The sequence below is a fragment of the Camelus ferus genome, chromosome 13 (assembly GCF_009834535.1).
Source record: "Camelus ferus isolate YT-003-E chromosome 13, BCGSAC_Cfer_1.0, whole genome shotgun sequence".
NCBI classification, from domain to species: Eukaryota; Metazoa; Chordata; class Mammalia; order Artiodactyla; family Camelidae; genus Camelus; species Camelus ferus.
The window spans coordinates 22,665,435-22,688,964 of record NC_045708.1 but is presented as its reverse complement, the minus strand read 5'-3'; the positions used below and the strand labels follow the sequence as shown (position 1 = coordinate 22,688,964).

The following is a 23,530-nucleotide window of genomic DNA, read 5'->3' as shown; positions in this document are numbered from 1 at the left end:
CAATTATAGTTAAAACTAAAGGAAGAAAAAGGGGTTTTTTAAAATCCATTTTGGATATTTTAACATAAGACAAAATCATTTAAGTGACTTAAATATCTTTAATCCTTATATTTCCAGCTTTTTAGCCCTTTAAAGAAGTAGTCTCTTGTTAGAATAATTGTATGGCTGCAAAGTGGGTGAAAAGCAGACTGGTTTTAAAACTTGTTCTTCTCCTAACTTCCCCTTGCCTTTCAGAGGATCTTTTAAAAGGTAAACAATTTAGAAATACAACTCACTTATACAGGCTTACCCTTTCCCTCCAATTAAAGTTTTACTCATAAACAAAGTAAAAGAATGTCAACGGGGGTCCATTTCCAGGGTACACAGCAGTGGCTCTTGGAAATGGCTAGAAAATGCAGGGGAGCATTTTTAGTGTTGCCCAAATGACTTCTTTCATGACCATAAAACAGACTATTTTGTGTGTGCAGAATTGTCAAATACCAAGCCAGACAGGGAAACCACCAAGACCTGGGCTCACAGGCTCCCTTCCTAGGGTAAACTTAAAATTTAATTCAACAGGGCAAGTCAGAGTGACATAAGGAGCATTTCAGCTCATTTCCATGCTTGTCTGCACATAAATCACCCCCAGCCTTTAAAATTGCAACCTTAGATTTAGAAAGTTCCTTTTACAGTCATATAGCCAGATGGCCCTGCCTGCCTTATATCAGTGAAGCTTTCTCCTTAATACTTCCCAAGAAAAGTAAAGTATGGAATTCATTAGGAGAGGCTTGGCTGAGGTAAGGCTGATCTCAAAACTTAATATATTCTTGCCCACCTTTTCAGAGAAAGGGGCTGATGACACGAATGCAGAGAATTGAGACACTGTGAAAACAAGCATGGAGATTTTCTTATCTTTCTCCAAACCAGCCTTTGTGGCACAGCAGGAAAAACGGGAGGCCCCAGGGACGACCTTGATTCACTCAGAAAGCCTTCGCAAACCAGGGGCACCACACTAAAAAGTCATTAATCCTTTCAGTCACAAAATCCAACCTCCACCATGTAGTCTAACAGAAATGCAAATAATTAGCTGTGAAAAGATGTCCTCTCAAGGTCCCACAAAACTGGATGAAGGGTGGCTTTCAATCATAATTAACAAGAACAGATTCTAAACATTCTTCTCCACCAACTGACCGCTATGTAAGCGTCTCTCGACCTGACAGGTTGGGCCGAATTTGGGGTCTATCTCTAGAATCATCTCTGGTGGGCTCGTTTTCCTCACCAGATTCCACATAGACTGGCCAGTCATTGTCTGTGTCGCTCTTTTCCTGGCTCTCGGATGAAGCCTCCACCAGGCTGAGGTTGATGGGCATCGATTCGTCATCATCGTCGTGTGTGTCTGCAATGCAGGTGCAGCTGTCACACAGCCCAAAGCGCCGTAGCCCTGGCGACAGGTGACTCGTGAAGGTTCTTCTGCAGCCCTTGCAGATGATTGGACGGTTGGATCTATGGACCTAAAATCGCAAGCAGACGCAGTAAATGTCACAGAAAATGGACTGAGCCATGGCCTTCAAGGCCCCATGCAACATGGCCCCTGGCAGAGCCTCCAGCCTCATTTCTCACCATCCTCCCGCTTGCTCTCTCTGCCACAGCCTCAGCCTCACCAAGGTCCTTTCCACTCCAGGGCCATCAGACATGCGTGGAACGTGCGCCATCCTTCCCATTGCCACCCTTTTCCCCCTTACTAATGCCTTTCAAGGAAGTCTTCTCTGATGTTCCAGGCCAGATTAGATCCCCCAGTGGTATAGTCTCACCTATGCTTCTTCCTTTTTTTTTAACTTTTTTTTTTAACTATTTATTTATTTATTTATTTATTTAGAGGGGGGTGGAGAATTAGGTTTATTTATTTTTGCTGGAACTACTGGGTAATGAACTCAGGACCTTGTGCATGCTAAGCACGTGCTCTACCACTGAGCTATACCCTCCCCACTTCTTTGTTTTATTTCTAACAAATCATCGGTAAAATTCACTAGATGATATGCTCCAAGAGGTCAGGGACGATCCTCATTCATGTTCTCTGTCCTCTGTCACATTTGTTACTATACCCTAGTGTCTGGCACATAAAGGGTACTCAGTGAACCAATCAGGATTTTAGGCATGGTTACTTATGTGCCTTGGTTTGTTTAGTTATTAAGAAGGTAGATTTGCCGGACAGTGTATTCCCCAAACATGCCAGCAGATGCTTCACCTTTGACTTTTTCACTGACAAATGCATTCCTTACTTATGAAAAGAGCTTTGCATACTAGAAAAAACCTGATCTTCTACCCCATGCAGCTCCTTGTGAGGGCAGCAGCTCCAGGGGTCCCCTCTGTATAAGGAACTGTCTTTCTAATGTGTGCACTCTTCAGGAACTCTAGCCAAAAGTGGGTCTGTGAACCAATCAGAGCCTCTCTTTTAGAGAGTTCTGGATACAGGATACAGACAAGAGGCAGAGACAGAGAGAGGCTGATGCAGGAGAAGGGCCAAAAATGATACCCAGGTTGCTGGACTTGCCATTACATCCTGACCAATGTCCCTGCTTCTCATCTTCTGGGCCTCCTATGCTAAACCCCCAATACTTGAGCCAACCTGAGTGTGCATGTGACCCTTGCACCCCATTGGGGCCTTTGACTACCACCTCTTTGGGCTGCAGTAGACTGGACCTAGTACAAAGTGGAAAAATAGAGGGAATGAGGATTCCAACCAATGAAACATCTTAGAGGCACCCAGGGACCTCTTGCTGCCAAGATGGACTGGAGATATAATTTGGGGGGGAAAAAAGACAAACAAACAAAAACTTAAGACTCTGGGATAAGGCCATTCTCAGACAAGTGTGCTGGGGCCAGCCCTGACAGCTGAGGCAGTCAGTAACCTGGTACTTATCTTAAATCTGGATTCTTTCAAAACCATAATTCACATACCATAAAGTTCACCCTTTTAAAGTATACAATTCAGTTCTCTTTAGTATACTTATCAGGTTGTACAACCATCACCACCGTCTAATTCTAGAACATTTTCATGACTCCATAAAGAAAGTCTCTGCCCATTTACAGTCATGCCTCTCCCATTCCCACATGCCCCGAGCCACTGGTAACAACTAATCCACTCCCTATCTCCATGGGTCTCTGCCCACTTTGTACATTTCATATAAATGGAATCACATAACAGGTGGCCTTTTGTGACTGGCATCTTTCATGTAGCATAATTCTTTCAAGGTTAACCCATGCTGTAGCATGTATCAGGACTTCATTTCATTTTAAGGCTAAATAATAGTTCATCATATGGATGTACCATATTTTGTTTATTCATTCATCAATTGATGGACATTTGGGTTGTTTCCACTTTTTTGCTTAATATGAATCATGCTGCTGTGAACATCTGTGTACAACTTTTTGTGTGAATGTATGTGTTCAGTTCTCTTGGGTACATACCCACATGTAAAACTGTTGGGTCCTAAGGGTAATTTTATGCTTAACCTTTTGAGGAATTGCCAAACTGTTCTCCACAATGACTGCACCATTTTACATTCCCACCAGCAATGTATGAGGTTTCCAGTTTCTCCACATCCTCGCCAACACTTTGTTATTTTCTGTTTTTTGATTATAGCAGTCCTAGTAGGTGTGAACTGGCATTTCATTGTGGCCTTGATTTGCATTTTCCTAATGATGCTGAGTAGCTTTTCATTTGCTTATTGGCCTTTTGTTTATCTTCTTTGGAGAAATGTCTATCACATCCATTGTTTAATTGGGCTACTTGTCTTTTTATTGTTGAATTGTAAGAGTTCTTTATGTATTCTCATTATTTGATCCTTAGCACATAAATGATTCACCAAGATTTTCTCCCATTCTATGGCTTGTCTTTTCACATTCTTGACAGCATCCTTTGAAGTCCAAACTATTTTTTATGTTGGATTTTCCAAAGACTGGATTGCCTTGCTCAAAGATGATCTTAAATGCAATGCCTTTCTAAATGGCCTGAATGCTTTTTAGCAGGTGGCAATCACCCGCTCACATGGGAGACAGACACTTAGGCGGCAGCCAGCAGGAGGGGAGATCCCCTTGGATAGGGGTCCTCATTGCTGCCCACAAATAGCTCTATATACATGAGCAGCATACCTCTTCCTCACCCCGGGTTGGGTGGGAAATTGAGGATGCAGCTTATCTTTGGCATCATACCAGAGGGAACAGACTCACAATCCCCTATCTAAGCCCCAATGTTCTCTACCTTTTGACAGCCATCCCTGACTAGGATCTGAACTTTCTTCACTTTCCTCCTAAGCAGACTAGTCTGTTACCATATAAATTTTAATTCTCTCTAAGTGCTACCAACCCAGCTGTAACTTTGTAGTGGAAATACATATTTTAAATTCTCTGAAAATACCTCAGTGGACAGAGAAATGAAAGACAGGCTGGCTTTACCCTTACATTAGACAAATGTCATGAACCACCCTGGCTCTCCTGAGAAGACTGCCGGCTCCCACACTTACGCTGAGCGCGTGGCTCCGCAGATGCTCCTGTCGAGTGAACCTCTTGCCACAAGTCTCACAGGGGTAGGGCCGCTCCCCTGTGTGTGAGCGGATGTGCCGCTTAAGGATGCCCTTCTGTTTGGCAGTGTAGGGGCAGAAAGGACACTTGTGCAGCTTGATGGGCACCACCAGCACATCACCTAGGGAACCAAATGGATTGATTTAGCTGGACTGTACGCAGCAGCAACACCACCCTCCGATGGGTGGGATCCAGAGTAGGGGGATTCCACCCGCCCAGATGGAGAGGAAGGACCCCAACTACCAGCAGCTACAGCAAGACAATGTCTGAAGATTCCAACTCTGCCTGGCTCCCAATCAGCCAGAGGAGAAAGCGGGCTTCTGATATAAGGCTGCAAGGAATGCTGTAGAGCATCAGCTTTCAAACTTCTCTGTGGTTCACAGTTAGAAACATAGCTTACATTACAACCTTACAACACACATACCTGCATGTGGATAACTTGAAAAGCTTCCCCAAATAATACTCACTCTGATAATGTCTGTTCTCCTTGATTTCATTTTAGGAGACCCTGTTATAGACTGAATTGCATCCCCCCCAAATTCATACATTGAAGCCATAACCTCCAATGTGACTATATTTAAAGACAGGGCTTTTAATTAAAAAAAAAAGTTTACAAATAAAAAAAAAAATAAAGACAGGGTTTTTAAGGAGCTAATGAAGGTTAAATGAAGCCGTAAGGGTAGAGCTCAATCTGATAGGACTGCTGTCCTTATAAGAAGAGGAAGTGATACCAGAGATGGTTTTCTCTCCCTACTTGTGCAGAGGAAATTTCATGTGAGGACCAGCAAGAAGACAGTCGTCTGCAAGCCAGGAAAAGAGCTCTCGCTGGAAACCAACCCTGCTGGCACCTTGATCTTGCACTCTGAGCCTCCAAAACCGTGAGAAAACAAATTTCTGTTGTTGAAGCTACTTAGTCTGGGGTATTCTATTATGGCTGCTTGAGTTGACTAATACAGACCTCCTGAATTGACCTCATGACTCTCAAATGTTTGAAAAAACTCTGTTATGATGGATGGACCAGGATTCATGATTTCTTTGACAGTAGCTCCTAGGAATAGCTTCCAGGCATGTCTAGAAGAGGTTTGCTCTGATGCAGACCCTACATTGTTCGGAATTCATATTAACTCTATATATCTGAAATCATCAAATATCTAAAAAGTCACTGAAATCTTTTTCCAATTCTTTTATTTTTTCACCTTGTTCATACAACCACTAAGGTGACAACATGATTATCACTCACATGTACAGAAACTGATCCTTTCAAGTTTCCTGAGTTACCCTTTGGCCATGTTCCAAGATTTGTCTCCTCTCTCCATGCCCTTCAGGATTTTACGGACTTTGATTACATCATATCTTATATGAAGGCACTAGTAATTCAAGCTTTCCAGGCACAGAAACCTGGGTTCAAGTCCTGGCTCTACCACTTACTAGCTGTGTGACCTTGGACATCTCACTTGACTTCTCTGTGCTTTACCTTACTCATCTGTAAAATAGGGATGATAGTTCCCACCTCATAGTGTGAAGGAAAAGTTGGGATGGGCTAACAAGATAACTCACAAGTCTAAGAATGTGAAAGAAAAGCCGGGCTGGGCTAACAAGAAAAGCCAGGTTGGGCTAACAAGATAACTCACAAATCTAAGTATCGGAATACTGATCTGAGTTCTGCCGGACTAACTCGTAAATCTAAGTTAATTAGTGTTGGTTTGCTGATTCCCTGTTCATGTTTTTTTTGCTAGCCAGCTGGATTTTCAAAGAGATATATCTGGCTTTGGGATGTTGGTTTGCTGCCTCCCTGCCTCCACTTTTGTGATAATGATGCTGCTAAAGCTGTTCCATGCCTATTGGCCGAATACCCCAAGCTCGTACTTAACTCTATAAAACCTCACGTGCACGTCTTGGAGGTGCTCAGAGCTTCAGAGCAGAAGCCCTCTGAGCCCACCGGCATAATACATCTGAGTACTCCAGCCCTCCGAGTGGTGTTTGTTTCTTGGCTGGCCTGTCGTTTCCATAACAATAGGATTGTGGTAAGAATGAAATGGGGTAATGTCTACAGCACAGCAGCTGGTACATAGTCAGCTCTCATAAATGTCAGCCATTTTTGTCACCATCATTATTGCCTCGGTGTTTCTTTCCTGATCAAGCTGACCAGGCTCTTGGGGTCTCTCTCAATACTGGAGTAACTCCTTTTCTCCTGGACCTTCTCAGGACACCTAACTGGGCTTTACCTTTCCAGAGGTGCTGCCAAAAGTATGGCAAGCTGAATTGACAGTGAGAACCCAACATCCCCATGTAAGGGTGGGGATTTTTCTCTTTAGTTTCTAGTTCCCACCCTGATGATATCTAACATTTTGCATAATCTATAGTGACTCCGAAATCTGCTTCCCAGAATAAAAGAGGGAGCTCATGGCTCAGCACTGGACACACATGTTGGATTGTTTATTTCTCACTGATCACATTGGTGCTGAGATGCTCACTCCTTTGGCACCATGGCCTCTTCCCATGATTTATCCCCATCAGCCTGGCACTATACTATAACCTTCTTCTCGATTATCTGCAAAAACATTAAGTAAAATGGGTCCAGTGTTAATCCCTGGAAAAAAACAACTGTTGACTATTTCCCCATCAGAAAAGTATGAATTATTGCAACACTTTCCTTCCTCTCTTATAATCAGATTCTCCCAAAACAACAGCTCACTTGAATGCCTGTTACACACGAGGCTCTATGTCAAGGTTCATCTTTACCAAGACACCTGTTTCCTCACTCAAGAAGTTATGTCTAGCAGGAGAGAAAGATATGTAAACAAATTTATACAATATAACGTCACACATGCAAGGTTCAAAGTGATGGAGAAATGCACACAAGAAAGTAATGAATTCTCTCTTGGAGTTCAGAGAAGGTTTCACAGGAGAAGTGACCTTTGAGCAAAGTTTGTTTTTGTTTTTAATTAATTAATTTTAAGGGGGAGATAATTAGGTTATTTATTTTTTTAAATGGAGGTACTGGGGATTGAACCCAGGACCTTGTGCATGCTAAGAACACACTCTACCACTGAGCTATACCCTACCCCCAAGCAAGGTTTTAAAGGATGAATAGGAGTTACTGGGAGTTCAAGAAACAGAAAGGTGTCTCAGGCAGAGGAACAAAACATGCTTAGGCACAGAGGTAAATGAGAATATGGAATATAAAGCAGAGTGGAGAAGAATAAGGAATGAAAAAAAAAGGCAAGATCTTCCTTGTAAAGGTCACATTCATGCATTTATTCAACAAATTCATACTGGGTACCTACTCTGTGTCAGGTTGTGTTCTAGGCCCTGTGGCTACAGCAGTGGATAGAAAAGACACCAAAAATCCCTGCCTTTGTGATGTTGACATGTTAAGGAACTTGGACTGTGTTCTCTAACCATCTAGGGTTTTAAGCAGGGAAGGTACATGATGAGACTTGAATTTTAAAGGACCCCTCTGGGGATAATGCAGGGGAAGGATTTAAGAGAGGCAAGATTAAAGGCAGGAAGTCCAGGTAGGAGGGGGTGAGTGATAACATGAATTAAAGCCATGGCTGTGGAGGTAGGGAGGAGGAGATAGGTTTGAGAAGTAAAATTAACAGTAGTCGATGACCACACTGGGGAGGAGAGAGCAGGGAAGGAGAAGTTTCTAAATGACACTGATTCTGGGTTAGCTGACTTGGTAGGAGATGGTGGAATAAACGAGGCAGGGAACTTGGGAGGAAAACCAGGTACAGGATGAATGAGGAGGTCAGTTTGGATTTTATGATGTTTGAGGCAGGCTCAGAGCATCCATGGGGGCAATAGCTGGGTCAGACAGATAAATGTGGAGCTCAGAGAAAGAAGGGAAGAAGATAGTTTAGAGAGTCCTCAGCAGACTGGAGTGGTTGTTTTAACTGAGGCCTGGCTGTCCCGCAAGCACCCTGCTTCCCTTATCTCATTGCCATTGACACCCTGGACAGAGAAGGGTACTTCACTGTCATCTCCAGACCACTGTCCCTTCCTCCTTCCTTAAAAACCCAAAGATCTTTTGAAGCTCATACCACCAGATGATACTGCTACTCACCCCGGTTAGTCATCCAGGAGCCCCCAGTCGTCTGCTCATTCCTTGGAGGTTTGATCACCTTGCCTCCAGGCACGACACCTGGCATAATTCTTGATATGAATTGAAAATGACCCTTCCAACACCCTGACCTCTCTGTTCCTTGACTTCCTTTCTTCCACAGACCTTGTCCTCCACTCCACCTCAGCCATCCAATCCTACACAAAGAGCTCTCAGTTCTGCCTGCATATTAGAATAACCTGGGAAGCTTAAAATTAAAAACAATACTGATGTCCAATCCCCGTCCCAAGCAAATGGATAAGGTGGGGCCCAGGCATCATATTTTTAAAGCACCCTTCCCTGTCTAATGTAGAGAGAGGGATGAGAATCATGGCCCCATACCTAGATATTGCCAATAACTGTATTCACTCCATAACCCACATTTCAAACACCCCACTTTCCAATCACCATCTTGCATCCTTCCAGCTTACCCCCATAGTGTTCCTTCTCCACTGGGATGCCCCAGCCATAGACTATATCATCATTTTACTGCCCTTCCCCTCCTCGATCCTCATTCCCCTCTTTCCCCAATTTAGTGCCTATAGTCCATCAATGAAATCACTCCTTCGCATACACCTTCAACTGCCTTGGTCCACTATCTCCCTCTATCCGCATTCATCTAGTTAAATATAACTCTCTGCCTATTGTGTAGGTGAAACAAGGCAAGCTAACATCATTGGGAAAAAAAATACACAGCTGTGTTCTGGTTGCACTTTGAATCCATCCAACCATCACCATCTGACTCCATTCCAGCCACACCAGCATCCTTCTGTTCCTTTTGTTCACTCGCCAAGTGTGATCCCACACCTGGGCCTTTGCATCTTGCTCTTCCCTCTGCCTGGAATGTTCTCCCTGATAACTGTACAGTTTGTGGTCTTACTCAAGGTTTCCGCTTAAAGACAACTTGTTAGAAAGACCTTCCTGGTCAACATTAAATAAAACAGCAGCCCTCCTCTCTCTACCAACCATTCCCCTGCTCCAGCTCTTCTTCATACTATACATGTATTTGTTTGTTTATTGTCCGGCTCCCTACACTAGAGTGTCAGCTCTGTGTGGACAAGGACTATCTTTTGTTCACTGTGATGAACAGTACCTGACATATAGTAAGTGCTCAACAAATTTCTGTCAAAGAAATGAATGAACAGAAATGATAAGATGTTAAAGAAGCAAGGCAATGGTGGAATGCTGACACACTGATACTTAACGACCCCATGATAAGGCTGGGAAGGAACGGGCAGAGGTAAGAGCAGTGGGTACTTCTGGTGTCAGAAGCCAGGGGAAGAAAGTATTTCAAGAAAGAAAGATCAGAGTTAACTACCAAGAGAGGTCAATTAAGGTAATACCTAAAAATCATTCATTGGATCAGCTCTGGAAATGTAGAGCTGACCTCATAACAGCGGTTTCAGGAGTGGGTGGGAGGTGGGGGTGGGAGCCAGACCACAGTGGGCTGAGAAAAGAATGGGGAGTAAAATAGTGGAGGTGGCCAACATAAAAAACTTTTCAAGAAGTGATGGGAAGAGCTGGGGTTGGGAGGTCCAGGGGAACAGAGATTATAAGAGGTCCATATGCTCTGATAGTGGCTACTAATGTCAGGGATGAGCAACGTGAATCCAGAACTATGATGACAGCCTCCCGACCATCTCCCTGCCCTGGCCGCCCATCTCTGCACCATCTTGTGCTAAAGCCAAATTAATCTCTCTCGTCCACTCCCAAACTCAGAATCTACCAAAAATTCCTCTGTGCCTACAGATAGCACCTCACCTCTTAGCATTTAAAGTTTTCCATGATCTGATTCCAGTTTCTCCCTCTGTCTTCTCTTCTTAACCTCAGATGCCACATTTTTTAAAATTTAAATATAATAATTAATTTACCACATTGTGTTAGTTTCAGGTATGCAACGAAGTGATTCAGATATATATACATACACACATATACATTCTCTTTCAGATTCTTTTCCATTATAGTTATTACAAAATATTGGGTCTAGTTCCCTGTATTATATAGTAAGTGCCTGTTGTTTATTTTATATATAGTAGTGAGTACTCAGATGCCACTTTCATGAAGCCTCTCTAATCTACCAGTAGGAAGCCAGTTCTGCTTTTGGACTGCTGTGAAACTCACACCTCCATCTGTCTTCCAGCCCTAATACCTTTTTACCATGTGGTGCTATTTTCACGTCTTCGCTCCTCTAAGAACCCCCTCAGTTCTTTGAGAGCTGGATCTATGCCTTGATTTATCTCTGTATCTTCACAAGCAAGGTGCTCAAATACTTGAGCAAATAAATGAATGACCAAACAAATCAGTCCTACTCTGTGCCTTGGCACTTGTAATAAATTTACCCTAGAGCCATGTGAATGGAACCAAAACCTGGCAGACAACAGCATGACCAGTGGCCAGGGTGGCTGCCCTGCTATCACAGGCCCCTGTAGTTGGAAAACTGGCTTTATAGACTGACAGATGGACTTGGGTGAAAGTGGTGTAGAGCTCAATTACTATTTCTTGGTACTTGGGCTTATAGGCAGGGGGTTGAGAGATGAAACCAATGTACTGAAATCCTCTACCCGCTTGTGCTGCCTTCGCACTTTGCTTTATGAGTGAAGTGAAGCCAGCCCGAGTTTCTGGCTTTAGCTGTGTCACTCACCAGTTCGGCATTCTTTTTTTTTTTAACTTTTTTTTTTAAATTTTCAATGGAGGCACTGGGGATTGAACCCAGGACCTTGTACATGTCAAGCATGCACTCTACCACTGAGCTACCCCACCCTCTGCATTCTTAAGAAATGCACTAAACCCTCTGGGTCTCAGTTTCTCCACACATCCTCTGCCAAGTTCACGGGGCATTATGAGGATCTAATGGATGGAAAATGGCAGACACAGTCAGTGAAGTGCTTCTATACACATGGGAATTAGATTCGAACAAGTTCCCATACTGTGTTCACTGAAAACAGCCACTACCTTGTAAATGCTGGTTAAGCCATTGTCTCTGAGGACCAGAAACAGTATTTTCAAGTTTTTCAGGTTTTAATCAGACAATCAGAGCATTCTTGTTTTGTTTTTTTTTTTAAGTGAAATTAAAAAGTCTCGGGGGAGGGAATAGCTCAGGTAGAGTGCGTGCTTAGCATGCACGAGGTCCTGGGTTCATTACATCCATTAAATAAATAAATAAATAAACCTAATTACTTCCCCTCAAAAAACAAAACAACAACAAAAAAAGTCTCAAGACAGTTTCAGTTTTCCTGGGTCTCTCCTATATGTATATGTTATTAAACTTTTGTTTGATTTTCTCCTGTTTAAAAAAAAAGTCTCAAGACAGCTATTTAGTAGTGAATAAAAGCAGCTGATCTTCCCTTAACGTGATCGAGTTTCACTGCTCAATACTGAACGGTGAATTAGAAATGTGACTCATTAATTTCTTGGCTTGAGATTCTAGAAGCCATAGGGTACTGTCACCAGTAAGGTGACAGCCAAGTCTATTTCTATCGCCTACAAAACAATTTACAACACAATCATCTCATTTGTTAAGAAGAGTTAACCACTTTAACTCATCTCTCAGAATTGTTCAGGCAAACAACTAACTTCTCTTAAAACACAAAAACCTACCAAATAACATAAGAAATCTGCTCTCAGGACACCAAATCCAACTCTAAAATATTCTCAAGTAGATGACACCATCAAGTATGACATGTTACCTGAGTGTCTACACGTGTCAGTAACCATGGTTGACACAAAGGAGAATAGAACATGTTATCATAGGTGAGGACCTTTTCATTTGGTCCTCAACCCTGTGAGAAAGGCAAAGTGAGGGTGATAATCTTCTGAACAAAATGGGTTCAAAGAAGGGGACCTTAACCAAGGTCCCCCTGCTAGTTAGTAGAAGAGAACGGGTTCTTTCCATGTCCCCAAACTGCACTCAGCATGCTTATACTCTAGTTGTAGAGGTAAAAGACAAACATAGAGGAAGAGGCAATGCCCTGCACACAGCAGGTACTCAATTAATACCTATTGGCAGTGGTGGCAGCGATAATGTGGTGATAATGGTGGCAGCAGTGATGATGGTAGTGACTATGACGATGATGAGGATGATGGCGGGAGACCATAAGGCACACAAGCTAAATGACAGGCAAAGATGATGGATGCTCATGGAGCTCACCTGAGTCCTCTCCATACCAGTCAGTCTGCGCATCCATCATGGAACTCATGGCTACGCCCACACCATCTGGCCTTCCCTCCAAACTGCGAGGAAAGTGATTGTCCGCATCCTCTTTGCTCTGGATGGCACTGTTGCGCAGGAGTGCCTCCAGGAATTGCTTCACGTGGTGGTTACTATAAGCCAAGTCAACAGCCGGGCCACTGGGCAAAGCCTCCTCTACGTGGGCCAGGCTCAGTGGGGCAGCATACTTCTGCAGCTGTCCCCCAGCCTCCACCTCCACTTCGTCGGCATTGAACTCCACCTTGGGCTCTATCTGTTTGGGCAGGATCAGGAGGTCACTGTCCCCTGAGCCACTGCCCTGGCTGTCTTTCGCCACCAGTTCCAGAGGGTGGCAGCCTCTGCAGTCACCACAGGAGGACTCTGTTGGACTGTCCATACTCTCTTCCCCCTCAGCTGGAGAGACCAAGCTCTTGATATCACAGGAAGTCCCTTCCCTGCCTGAATTGGGGCTTCCACTGTCCACCTGATGAGCCGCTGCTGCAGCCGCTGCCGCCGCCGCAGCCGCTGCCGCCGCCACTGCTGCGGCCACAGCAGCCTCCTTCTCCATCTTTCGGCAGATGTCAAGGGATGATCTGATGTACGTCTTGCAGAAGTTCACCACGTCGTTCATCTGCAGGTAGCTGGCAGCCGACATAACTTCAATCACGTTCTCCCCACACAAATCCAGTTTCCCAGAATAGAGGAAGTCTAAGATGGTGGAGAAGGCGTCGGAGGTGACAATGTCCAAGGAGGCGGTGCTGTGCCGCCCGCTGTCCTGGATATAGTGAATGAGCAGGGCTCGGAAGTAGCCACTGTTGGCAAACAAGATGTTTCTGTGGGCCTTGAAGATCCGCCCTTCCACAATGATGCTGCAGTCACAGAAAAAATCCCTCTGTCGCTGTTCATTCAACTCCCCCAAGAGCTTGGCATAATAGGATTGCATCTCCATTTCTCCACCAGCTGCTGCCACGCGGGAGTACTGTGGATCTCTGCCAAGATTTTTTTTTTTCGGTTAATTCACTTATCCCCACCTTACAAATAAAATGTTCATTTTTTTTCCCTTTTAATTCTTCTAAAAACCCTGGTTCAATAATGTCTATAATATGAGCTGTTTGGGATCTAACAAAAATCAAAAGTTGTCTAACTGGGTTAACTGTTCAAAAACAACTATAGCTAACCGTATATAAGCACAGTACTTAGTGTTTTACATGGGTTCCTTCAATGAATTTTTATAAAAATATTATAAATATTTTTATAAAAATATTAGTACTTACTTGTACTCTCCATGGATTGTAATGTTAAAGGAGGCATTGTAAAATATTGTGTAAATATCCTTCTGTTTAGAGAAAGATGCCAATTATGAAAAATTACTAATACACTGACAGAGAAGAAATAGTTCCTAAGAAGATATAGGGTCTTCTTTTCCTTTAGCTAGTCTCCTTTTTTTGTATTGTAAGTACTAATATTATACTTAAAATGTTGTACTTACTAATACTGTACTCATGAGACTTAGAGAGTATAGGAAATGATCCAGCCATAACAGAAACAAGACTCAAAACTAGGTTGGTTAACCTCCAGAGTTCATGCTCTTAGGAATTACATTCTACTTTCTTCAAGGCTCAAAACAGAGATAATACCTGAATCTAAGAATTACAGTTCAGTCTCCAATGTCCCAGTACAGAACTTAGAGACTGACCCGTACGGTCTCAGCTCACACCTATTACCATAAGTTTGTGGAAACATTTGGTGGATGCCTGGGCTAGCCAGCATGCATTCTCCATTCTTATGGTTTTAGTGCTCTGTTTGGCTTTGGTGGAATCATCCTTGTCCCATCTGTGCCCAATGTGCTTTGCATAAAGCTGGCACCATCTCCAGGCTCCAGATGTGTAAGATGTCACACAGGAGAAAACCATCAACATAGCTCACCCTCTGACCACAGTGATTGGCTCAGAAATGGCCATGTACATGGTCAGAGCCAATGAAAAGCAATGAAACATTTGCTGGGGGTTCCAAAAAAGCGCACTCTCTGCTCTGTGGGCATGTGGGATGTGAGGATGCTGCTGCCACATCACAATGGGAACCAGTCTAACAAGGATGACAGTCCAGCTCAGGCAGGAGCAACAGATGGAACCCAGGGACACCATCTGAGCCCCAGCTCATGCTGTGCCAAATGCCAATTAAGTCCCTTTTTGCTTTAGCTGGTCTGAGTTGGATTTTCTATATCTTGTAACTGAGAGACTTCTAACTCATTGACTCCACAACCCTTGGTTCTCTCCTCTGTATTTTTATGTTCTGGCCCTTCTCTGTCAGGGAATTAAAAGCCTTTTGAAGGCATATGCCATGCCTTATTTGATTTAACTTCCCCCACAGCACCAGGCAGAGTGTTTTGGACAAAGCAGGTTTGCTAAATACAAAGGAATACTCCTTTCTTACAAGCTGCTGAGTAGAACAAGTATAAATAAAGTTTAAAATCCTTCTACTAGTGAGGAAGACAGATGCTGACCTTCTTCCCTGAGCTCTCTCCTCCATCTTGTCCCATCACACAAACCGTATAGCCATCCATCAACTTACCCTTTTACTTATTGACCTACTGAGCTCAGAGAAGTTCCTACATCATCTCCACCTACTGGAATCCCAAAAGGCCTGGTTAAAGCTGCCAAGCACATCTAACAACTCTTCAGCACCCTTCCTTTCTACAAATGGAACACAACTACCTCATCCAACCAGAAATGAAGCACCTCCTCCCCGCAGAAAGAGTCTTTTCACTGGCAAAATAGATCCCTCAAGGCCTAAGAGCTAACTGAATAGACTTTACTTATAAAAGACCAACAATAACCTTATTAAATGGCAATTTACATCTACTTTATACATATTTATAACAAGTGATGCATTAAGTTTAGGAACTAGAGAACCAATTAGGAAAAAAGTAGAGGAGCTTCTATAAGCAAGCAAAGTGACAAACTTAAAAATGAGAACTGACAGCCAGGAAAAGGTAAAAAAAAAAAGTTATAAAAATTAGACCTAGAAATTTTTTCAAAATATTAGCCTGAGGCCACTTAGCTAAGGATATTAAATGCTCTTACATATTCAAAATGGCCTAAGGACATCACTAAATTATAGCCCAGGGATATAATTGATGGGCCTAAATCATGAAGATGATTCTTATATTCAATTTAAACTCATGGAAGTTATAATTTTGGGACTTTTTTCATCCAAAGTAGTTAAAATTAACATTTTGGTTCAGAAAGGAAGAGAACTGTCAGATATCTGAAAATTTCTACGCTTCCCAAATAAATCAACACTAAGCATTCTCATAAGACTAAGGTAAGGTTTCACTGTCACTCTCACTGCTTCCAACTGCTCCAGCAAAGCATTCCTGCCACTGCATTTGACAATCAAAATATTAAGGAAAAACAAGATAAAGGAGGATACTACATTTAAATACTACATCCTATTCTTCCTCAGAACTGAAAGAAAATCTATCAGACTGGTAAAATCACATTTTTCAACGTAATAATAATCACTGTTGGTGGAAAGGTAATTTGGAACACCATTTTAAAGGGGAATTTGGCAATATTTATCAAAATTTCAAATGTACACATCTTTTGCCCCCAAATTTCATTGCTAAAAACTTACTCTTTTGGATGTATTCCCAAAAGTATATCAAATCATAAGTTCAGAGATGTTCATCACACCAGGTTTTTGTACTAGCACAAAAGTAGGAAATAATCTGAATGTCCACCAGTAGGAAATAAGTTAAATCAATGAGCTACATTCACACAGTGGAATACTATGCAATCATGCTTTTAATGAGCTAGAGTTATGTGTCTTTGTGTGAAAAGGTCACCAAGATATATTACGGAAAAAAGGCAAGATGCAAAACAAACTGTACAGTATGATCCCATCTGTGTATACACTTCTGCTGGTATATGTAAGAATTCTTTTTGAAGGTTATATAAGCAAGAGTTAACAACAGATATCTTTGAGGAGAGGGACAAGGGGAAAGGGTGTGTGGAAAGACCTTCACTTTTCACTTATAACTTTTCTGTACTGTTAGGATCTTTTACTGTGCACACATATTGGCTTTTTTTTTTCTTTCCTTTGCAGCAAAGAAGAAAAAGGAAGATGGGACAGAGGGATAAGGAGTTGGAAAATCAGGGAGATAAATACTAAGTAGGTACAATACTTCTTAACTTGTAGAATGCTCTTATCTACAGGGCCTCCTCCCAGGGCACTGGCATTTTTCACTGGAAGTGCACCTTTCCACCAATACTACCCAAAACCCATTTCCTGGGGTTTTCTCTCTACAAACATTCTAGATTCTACTGGGTCATATAAACATTTCCTGGTTTTACAAAAGCCTATCCACATACATTTTTCAAACCTTTCTCCAATCCTGCATTTGGCACACGTGGAAATATTTATTCACATCAATCCCACATGTGTTCAGTGCTCTGCATCCCGAGAGATGCTAAGGATCACCACTTCTCTCTGAAAGAAGCTCTCGGGGTATACTGCTCCCAGAAGTACATTTATCCACTCTCTGGCAGAGACCCTCCCAACCTTCCCAACAGTTCCAATTCAATTCAACAGTTACTGGCTATATGCAATGCCTGACACAAGGAAGATGCCAGGAGTAGAAAAATGAACGAAGTACAGTGCATGTCCTCCAGGAGAGGGCAGATGCCAACACTACCACCTGCAACAAATTCCCACGTTCCCCTGAGGGGATCACAGGACTGTCTTCGTTGCAGCACCAAAATAAGCTCTGAATTCCACCCACAAACTCTTTCCAACAATATTCCTCTAGTCTCACCAACAGGAGAATAATGAAAATCTGCTCATCAATTGTTAGACTTTTCTGAGCACTACTCCTCAGCAAGCACTGTAAAAAGTACTTTAGAAGCATCAATTACTTTTAACTTCACAATAATCCAGTGTGGTAGACAAAATCATTACATCTTCTTTTTCAGAGGAGGAAATTGAGGTTCAAATCTACAGGTAACATGCTCAAGCTGGGATTGGAACTGACACCGGTTTGAGTCCAAATCTGACATCCCTAACCACTATGCCAATCTGACTCCCTGAAACCTCCAGGACACTGTGAGAAGGGTTGGAGATGTCACTCCTTTCCCCAGTGCACAGAGTGGAGGGGAACGACTCTGAAGAATTTCTGCTTCTGTAGAAAGTATTTCAGGGTCAAATGCATCTTTGATTCACTTGCCAAACTGCTCGAAAAGCAAGGGAATCTCCCCCGTCGGGAGCCAGACCACCCTGCAGAGATCACCAGAACCCGTTGCTAGACACGTTTTTTGGCCCCCGAGGGTGGGAATCAAGGCCTTGCCCCTCCCGTGGCCTCCCGCGGAAAAAGTGACCATCGCTGCGATGTCCACTGCCCCAGCCCGGCCGAATCCTCGCGCACTGGTACCATCAGAAAGAGCGCGCCCAAACCACGAGCTGGACGACGCCGGGGGTGGGGGCAGCCCAGTGCCAGAGAAGGAGGCAGACCTGCCGCCGCGCCGCCCCTCCCCACGTCGGAGGGGAGGGAGGTGGTCAGTCATCCAGCGCGGGTTCCCCCTGGGATCTAGGGAGTCGCCAGGGCTGGGAGGTCCGAGGGAAGCCGACCGAGACGGGCATCCCTGCCCGCTGCCCCACTCTCCGGGCGCCCCAAATCCTCCACACGTCAATGAAAGCGGTAGCTTGAGCCCGCTTCTCGGCTCTCACCTTCCAGCGGGTTCCAGCCGCTCCGCCGCCGAGCTATGCTCACCGACACGCCCCCCTTTCATTCACCTGTCGCCCCCTCCGGTGAGAAGCTGGGTGGCTGACCAATCATAGGTGTGTCTGGGTTCAGGAAGGCGGGCCCTTTGGCCAGCAGGTTGGTCAATGGCGCCGGCGCCCCCTTAGGATGATGCGCTCTGAAGGCTCTAATGCTCGCGTGGTGATGGGAGTTGTGGTCTCACTGTTCATTTTTCGGGCAAAAATATAGTGGACAAAACTACAAGTACCAAGATGCCAAAAGGAGCAAGGACCAGAGTTTGCAAAAGGCTGGAGCTTGGTTCGGTCTTGGGAGTCCCACTTGAGGGACCTGCGAAGTGTCGGTCTCTTTGTTCGGAGAGCTAAAAGCACGTTGTGCATATGAATACAGCCTGGAGAATAAGAGCTCCGACCTGTCAGTCCGCGGGCACTCTCCGCAAAAAATTCTGGAAATGAGAGAAAAGATTTAATCTACTCAACAGGTTTTTCTTGAGCACCCGCAACAGACTCTTCCACTGAAAGGCTTTCAAGTTTATATACACAAGTGAAACTGTTAAACAGCACTATGTACATGTTGCTAAGTAACCGTATAGGCACGTTTTGGGGCAGCTGTAAAATAGACAAACCAGATTACCGCTCTCAGAGAGTTTAGTTCTAATGGGGGCGGGGGGTGCGTTTGTTGGGGCTGCTGTAACAAAGTACCACAAACTGGTTTAAACAACAGAAACTTATTGTCTCACAATTCTGGAGACTAGAAGTCCGAAATCAAGGTGAAGGCGAGTTTGGTTCTTTTGAGGGCCATGAAGGAAGAATCCATTTCAGGCCTCTCTCCTTGACTTGTAGATGGTCTTCTTCATGCTCACATAGTGTTCTCCCTGAATACATCCCTGTGCCCAGATTTCCCCTTTTTTATAAGGACACTAGTCATATTGGATTAGAGGTTCACTCTACTCCAGTACAACCTCATCTTAACTAATTACATCTGCAGCAATCCTATTTCCAAATAAGGTCACCTTCTGAGGTACTGAGGGTTAGGACTTCAACACAGGAATTGGGACGGTGGTGGGGGTGGGGAGTGGCTGGACACAATTCAACCTGTAACAGGGAGAGATGGCCAATAGATAACTTAAAAAAGGAAACAGATGAAGTGCATGGCAAAGAAAACAGGGTGCTGAAGCAACAAAGAATGATTCGGTGGCTAGGCTAGGTTGAGGGTCAGGAATGGCCTCTCTTCTTTGGTGACATTTCAGCTGATACCCTAATTAGGAGGAATGAACCATGCTAAGCTTAAACAGGGGAGCATTTCAGGGAGAGGAAGAGCTAGTACAAAGGCTCTAAAACAGAAACAAGAAGATGGCCCCTGGGGTGAGGTGGTGGATGACAGGCAGACCAGCTTAATGGGCATGCAACCTGTGTGATCTCAGTGACAACCACAGCTGCATGTTCAAGGCCATGGAACCTATATGGACATACCCAACTACCAAATTGTATACATTAACTAGATTTGATTTCTGTTTTGGAAAGATGGGGAAAGGCTATAACCCTTCACTAAGACCATCTATATTTCTCCACAGAGCAGGAGGGACTGGAATAATTGCAAATATAATGTACCTGTAGCTACCCTGGCAAGTCTGAGCATGCTCTGAGGTCAGGAAAAGACCACCAACAAAACCTCTCCAAGTCAGCGTTCAGGCAGCCCTGGCAATGAGCAAAAGCTTCTGATGCTCAGTCTCTTAATGAGCAGCAACAATGCTGGTGCCCCAGGATTTGGGATGTGTGTTGCCTATTACAGGGGCCACTGATGAGACGGTGATCGTAGAATCTGCCACAGTGCTGAGGTTAAAAACAGTGACAATCATATTCTTTCCAGCATAATCTCTGCATTTACTGTGGCCAGCCCCTGTCAACACCTGTCTTAGTGAGAACACAAAACTCATTGGAGAATGTTCCCACTCTATTCCTTCTCCAGAGGAACTTGTGTAGGATGGTAATTACTCCATCTCTGCACAGTCCACTTCTTTGGATACCCACATCCACACTCATTCTTCTTCCCAAACATCAAACATGTTCATGTCCTCCCTAACAGACCATCTAAAGTTCTATCCAGTTACTGCATCTTACTCAAAGTCTCTGTGTGATGTGCAGTCTTCTCTATCAAGTCCAGATGTGGAAAACATTATCTGCCTATCATCTACTCCCACTCTACAATGGTAAAGAAAAATACAGGAAACCTGCAGAAGTCATGGAAATTGTCCATGGCAATTGTTAAAACCTCTGGAGCAGAAACTGTGAGGATTCCCTGCCCAGTCAGTATTGTAAATTCTTGAGTCCACCAGCCAGCCAGCCCCTGGATCTCTTCTCTGGAAGAATCTTCTTAGTCTGTTGTTTTCTGTGTCCACATCTGAGGTGGACATTGGAGAAAATGTCCTTCTTGGCAGCTACCCAGCTGTTCTGGTTATTAATCTATTGTCTCTCAGCTCCAAATCCACCCTCTAGGCTCCACTTTGTGATGCTGGGGCTGAGACTCAGAAAACCACAGTTCCTTTTTGCCACCTGCCAATATGGAATACCCGAGGGAGATAGCAATTCTGGAAGAGGTTGAAGGGATATCCTTCTTCCTGTCTACTTCCTGTTCCCCCATCATCACCTTGGCAATGATTTTTCACTCTGGCAGCTACAGTTTGTTCCAGTAGCAGTGATTGATTTTGGTTTGTACTTTTCTGACAATCATAGAATCTATTTCATTGTGCCTCCCTCAGAAACACCAGTCACTTCAAGCAGCCTCTTCTCAGAGATCTGGGTTCCAGCTAGGGTTGCCAGATTTCACAAAGAAAAACACTGGACACGAGTTAAATCTGAATTTCAGATGAACTACGAATAATTTTTTAGTACACGTATGTCCCCTGCGATATTTGGGACATATTTACATATAAAATAATTCATCGTTTATTTGAAATTCAGATTTAACTGGCATCCAGTGTTTTTCTTTGTGAAATCTTGCCAACCTAGTTCCTAAATTGAACTTCTAAATTGAAGTGATTCCACCCCCTCCCCTACGATGCCCCAGCGGTAGGTAGGGGTGGTAGTTATTTCTTGCAGTTACTCTCTTTGTGATACTTTAGTTTGTCTTTTTTGCCTTTGTGGTTCTCTATCATCTGCTTAACAATTATTTATATTAAACTCTCTCTCTTAAAAGAATTGATATATTTTCTGCCTCCTGATTGGATCCTGATTGATAAACCAGCAGAGCCCACTTCCTGGCGGTGTGGATTTTGGGACCCTGGAATGGCCTCAAATACAATCCCTCAAAAATGTAGTAGGGCTTTAGTCTCTTTGCTTCCTGTAAACTTGTTTCCATATGTAAACAACTATAGCCAAAATGCTCCTCCAGAATTGTTGGCTCCTTATTGCTGACTTCTGATCTCTGCCTATCAACCTCTCTCTTAACTTAATGGCCACTGCCATAGAAACAATATATGAGCTCATTCCTGAGGGCTGGCAGGTGAAAAGTGCTTTTAAAAAGTCTGGGAGCCACAGTCTTATCTCCTTCCAAAGTAAGCACTTTGCTGCCATCACTATTAACTTGTCCAATTTGGGATACAGAAGCAGATGGCTTTTTCAGCTGCACGAGGGACAAAATTATGGGGTTCTAGTCAATTTAGATTGCAGGCTTTAGGCAGAGTTCCTTCCTTAGTAAAGCTATGCTCCAATCATCTCTTCTTGCAAACTGGCTGGCTCTACTGTGAGTTCCTCTTTCTATCAAAGGACTTTGCTAAATGTAGCAAGAAGGAGCCAGCACACCCCAACAATCTGCATTTTCATACCACTGCCCCTAAAGCTACTGCCTCAGCCAGCTTATGATCTGCTTTCCAAGATAAGACAGGCAATATTGGGAATAAATATTATACTTCTATATTTTAAAAGTCACCTGTTTTCCAGTCTCCAAAAATCTGTTTCCTCATTGCCCCCAGAAGAACTTACCTTCTCCCTGAATCCATCTCCGTTAGGTTCCATTTCCTGCAGCAACAGATATGAAATTCTGATTAAAGTAGGAATTGTATGTAATAGAGACCTGAAAAACCTATAACTTAAATTCTGGATTTAATTTTTCTAGTAAAATGAGAAGTCCAGAGGTAGGCAGCCAGGCCTGTGTAGTTCAGGAAATCATCAGGGACTCAGGTTCTTTTTGTTATCCTGTGTGTCATCTAGCGCACAGCTTTCATATTCAAGATTCCCTTGGGTCATAGGATAACTGCTGGAACTCCAGTCATTAAAGCCAAGCTCCAGGAAGGAAGAAGGGGAATGTAAAGGAGCAAGAGACATATACTAACTGAGTTAGCTCACCTTGTAAAGTTTTCCTGGAAGCCTTACCCAGTAATTCCTACTTAAGTTTTGTTAGCCAGAATGTAGTCATGTGGCCACTCCTATCTGCAAGGGAGACTAGAGAATGTAATTTCTTAGCTGGGAGTACTGCTGTCTCAGGGTTGTGTTAGTAAGAAAGAAAGTGGGAAATGAATATTGGTAAGCATATCTCAGCTGGTGGGATCAGCATTGACAGAGGATACTAGAGCGTAGCCCACTAGCCATGAGCGTCCCACACGCTGTGGGCATCAGTTAGTATGTTTAAAGAAAGCATGGATGACAAGCAAAAATCAGTTTTGATTCTATATACCAGCAATGAACAATCTGAAGAGAAAACTAAGAAAACAATTCTATTTATAATAGCATCCAAAAGAATAAAATACCTAAGAATAAATGTAATCAGGGAGGGGAAAAACTTGTATACTGAAAACTATCAAACATTGCTGAAATTAAAGAAGACCTAAATAAATGGAAAGACATTCCATGTTTACAGATTAGAAGACTTAATATCATTAGGATAACAATTCTCCCCACCCAAAAAACCCCCCCAAAAACTATAGATT

The 23,530-nt window shown here is 43.4% G+C and overlaps 1 protein-coding gene across 1 annotated transcript; it reads right to left on the bottom strand.

The window, feature by feature from the left end:
• On the bottom strand, positions 1 to 22,624 carry ZBTB8B (zinc finger and BTB domain containing 8B). The gene is made up of 5 exons (XM_006176207.3): positions 22,587 to 22,624; positions 18,576 to 19,051; positions 12,813 to 13,840; positions 4,503 to 4,681; positions 1 to 1,490 (listed from the first exon to the last, which is right to left on the bottom strand). The coding sequence occupies exons 2-5, from the start codon at positions 18,635 to 18,637 to the stop codon at positions 1,173 to 1,175; spliced, it is 1,587 nt and encodes a 528-aa protein (XP_006176269.2). The 5' UTR covers positions 18,638 to 19,051; positions 22,587 to 22,624; the 3' UTR covers positions 1 to 1,172.
• Between the last annotated feature and the right edge of the window lie 906 nt (positions 22,625 to 23,530).

Excerpts from the sequence above, each read along its gene's own strand:
- ZBTB8B (XM_006176207.3), bottom strand. The coding sequence starts at position 18,637 with ATGAAAGGGGGGCGTGTCGGTGAGCATAGCTCGGCGGCGGAGCGGCTG. Across the intron at positions 13,841-18,575 it reads CGGCTGGAACCCGCTGGAAG|AGATCCACAGTACTCCCGCG; the intron begins GTGAGAGCCGAG and ends AAATCTTGGCAG. Across the intron at positions 4,682-12,812 it reads CTGGTATGGAGAGGACTCAG|GTGATGTGCTGGTGGTGCCC; the intron begins GTGAGCTCCATG and ends TTGGTTCCCTAG.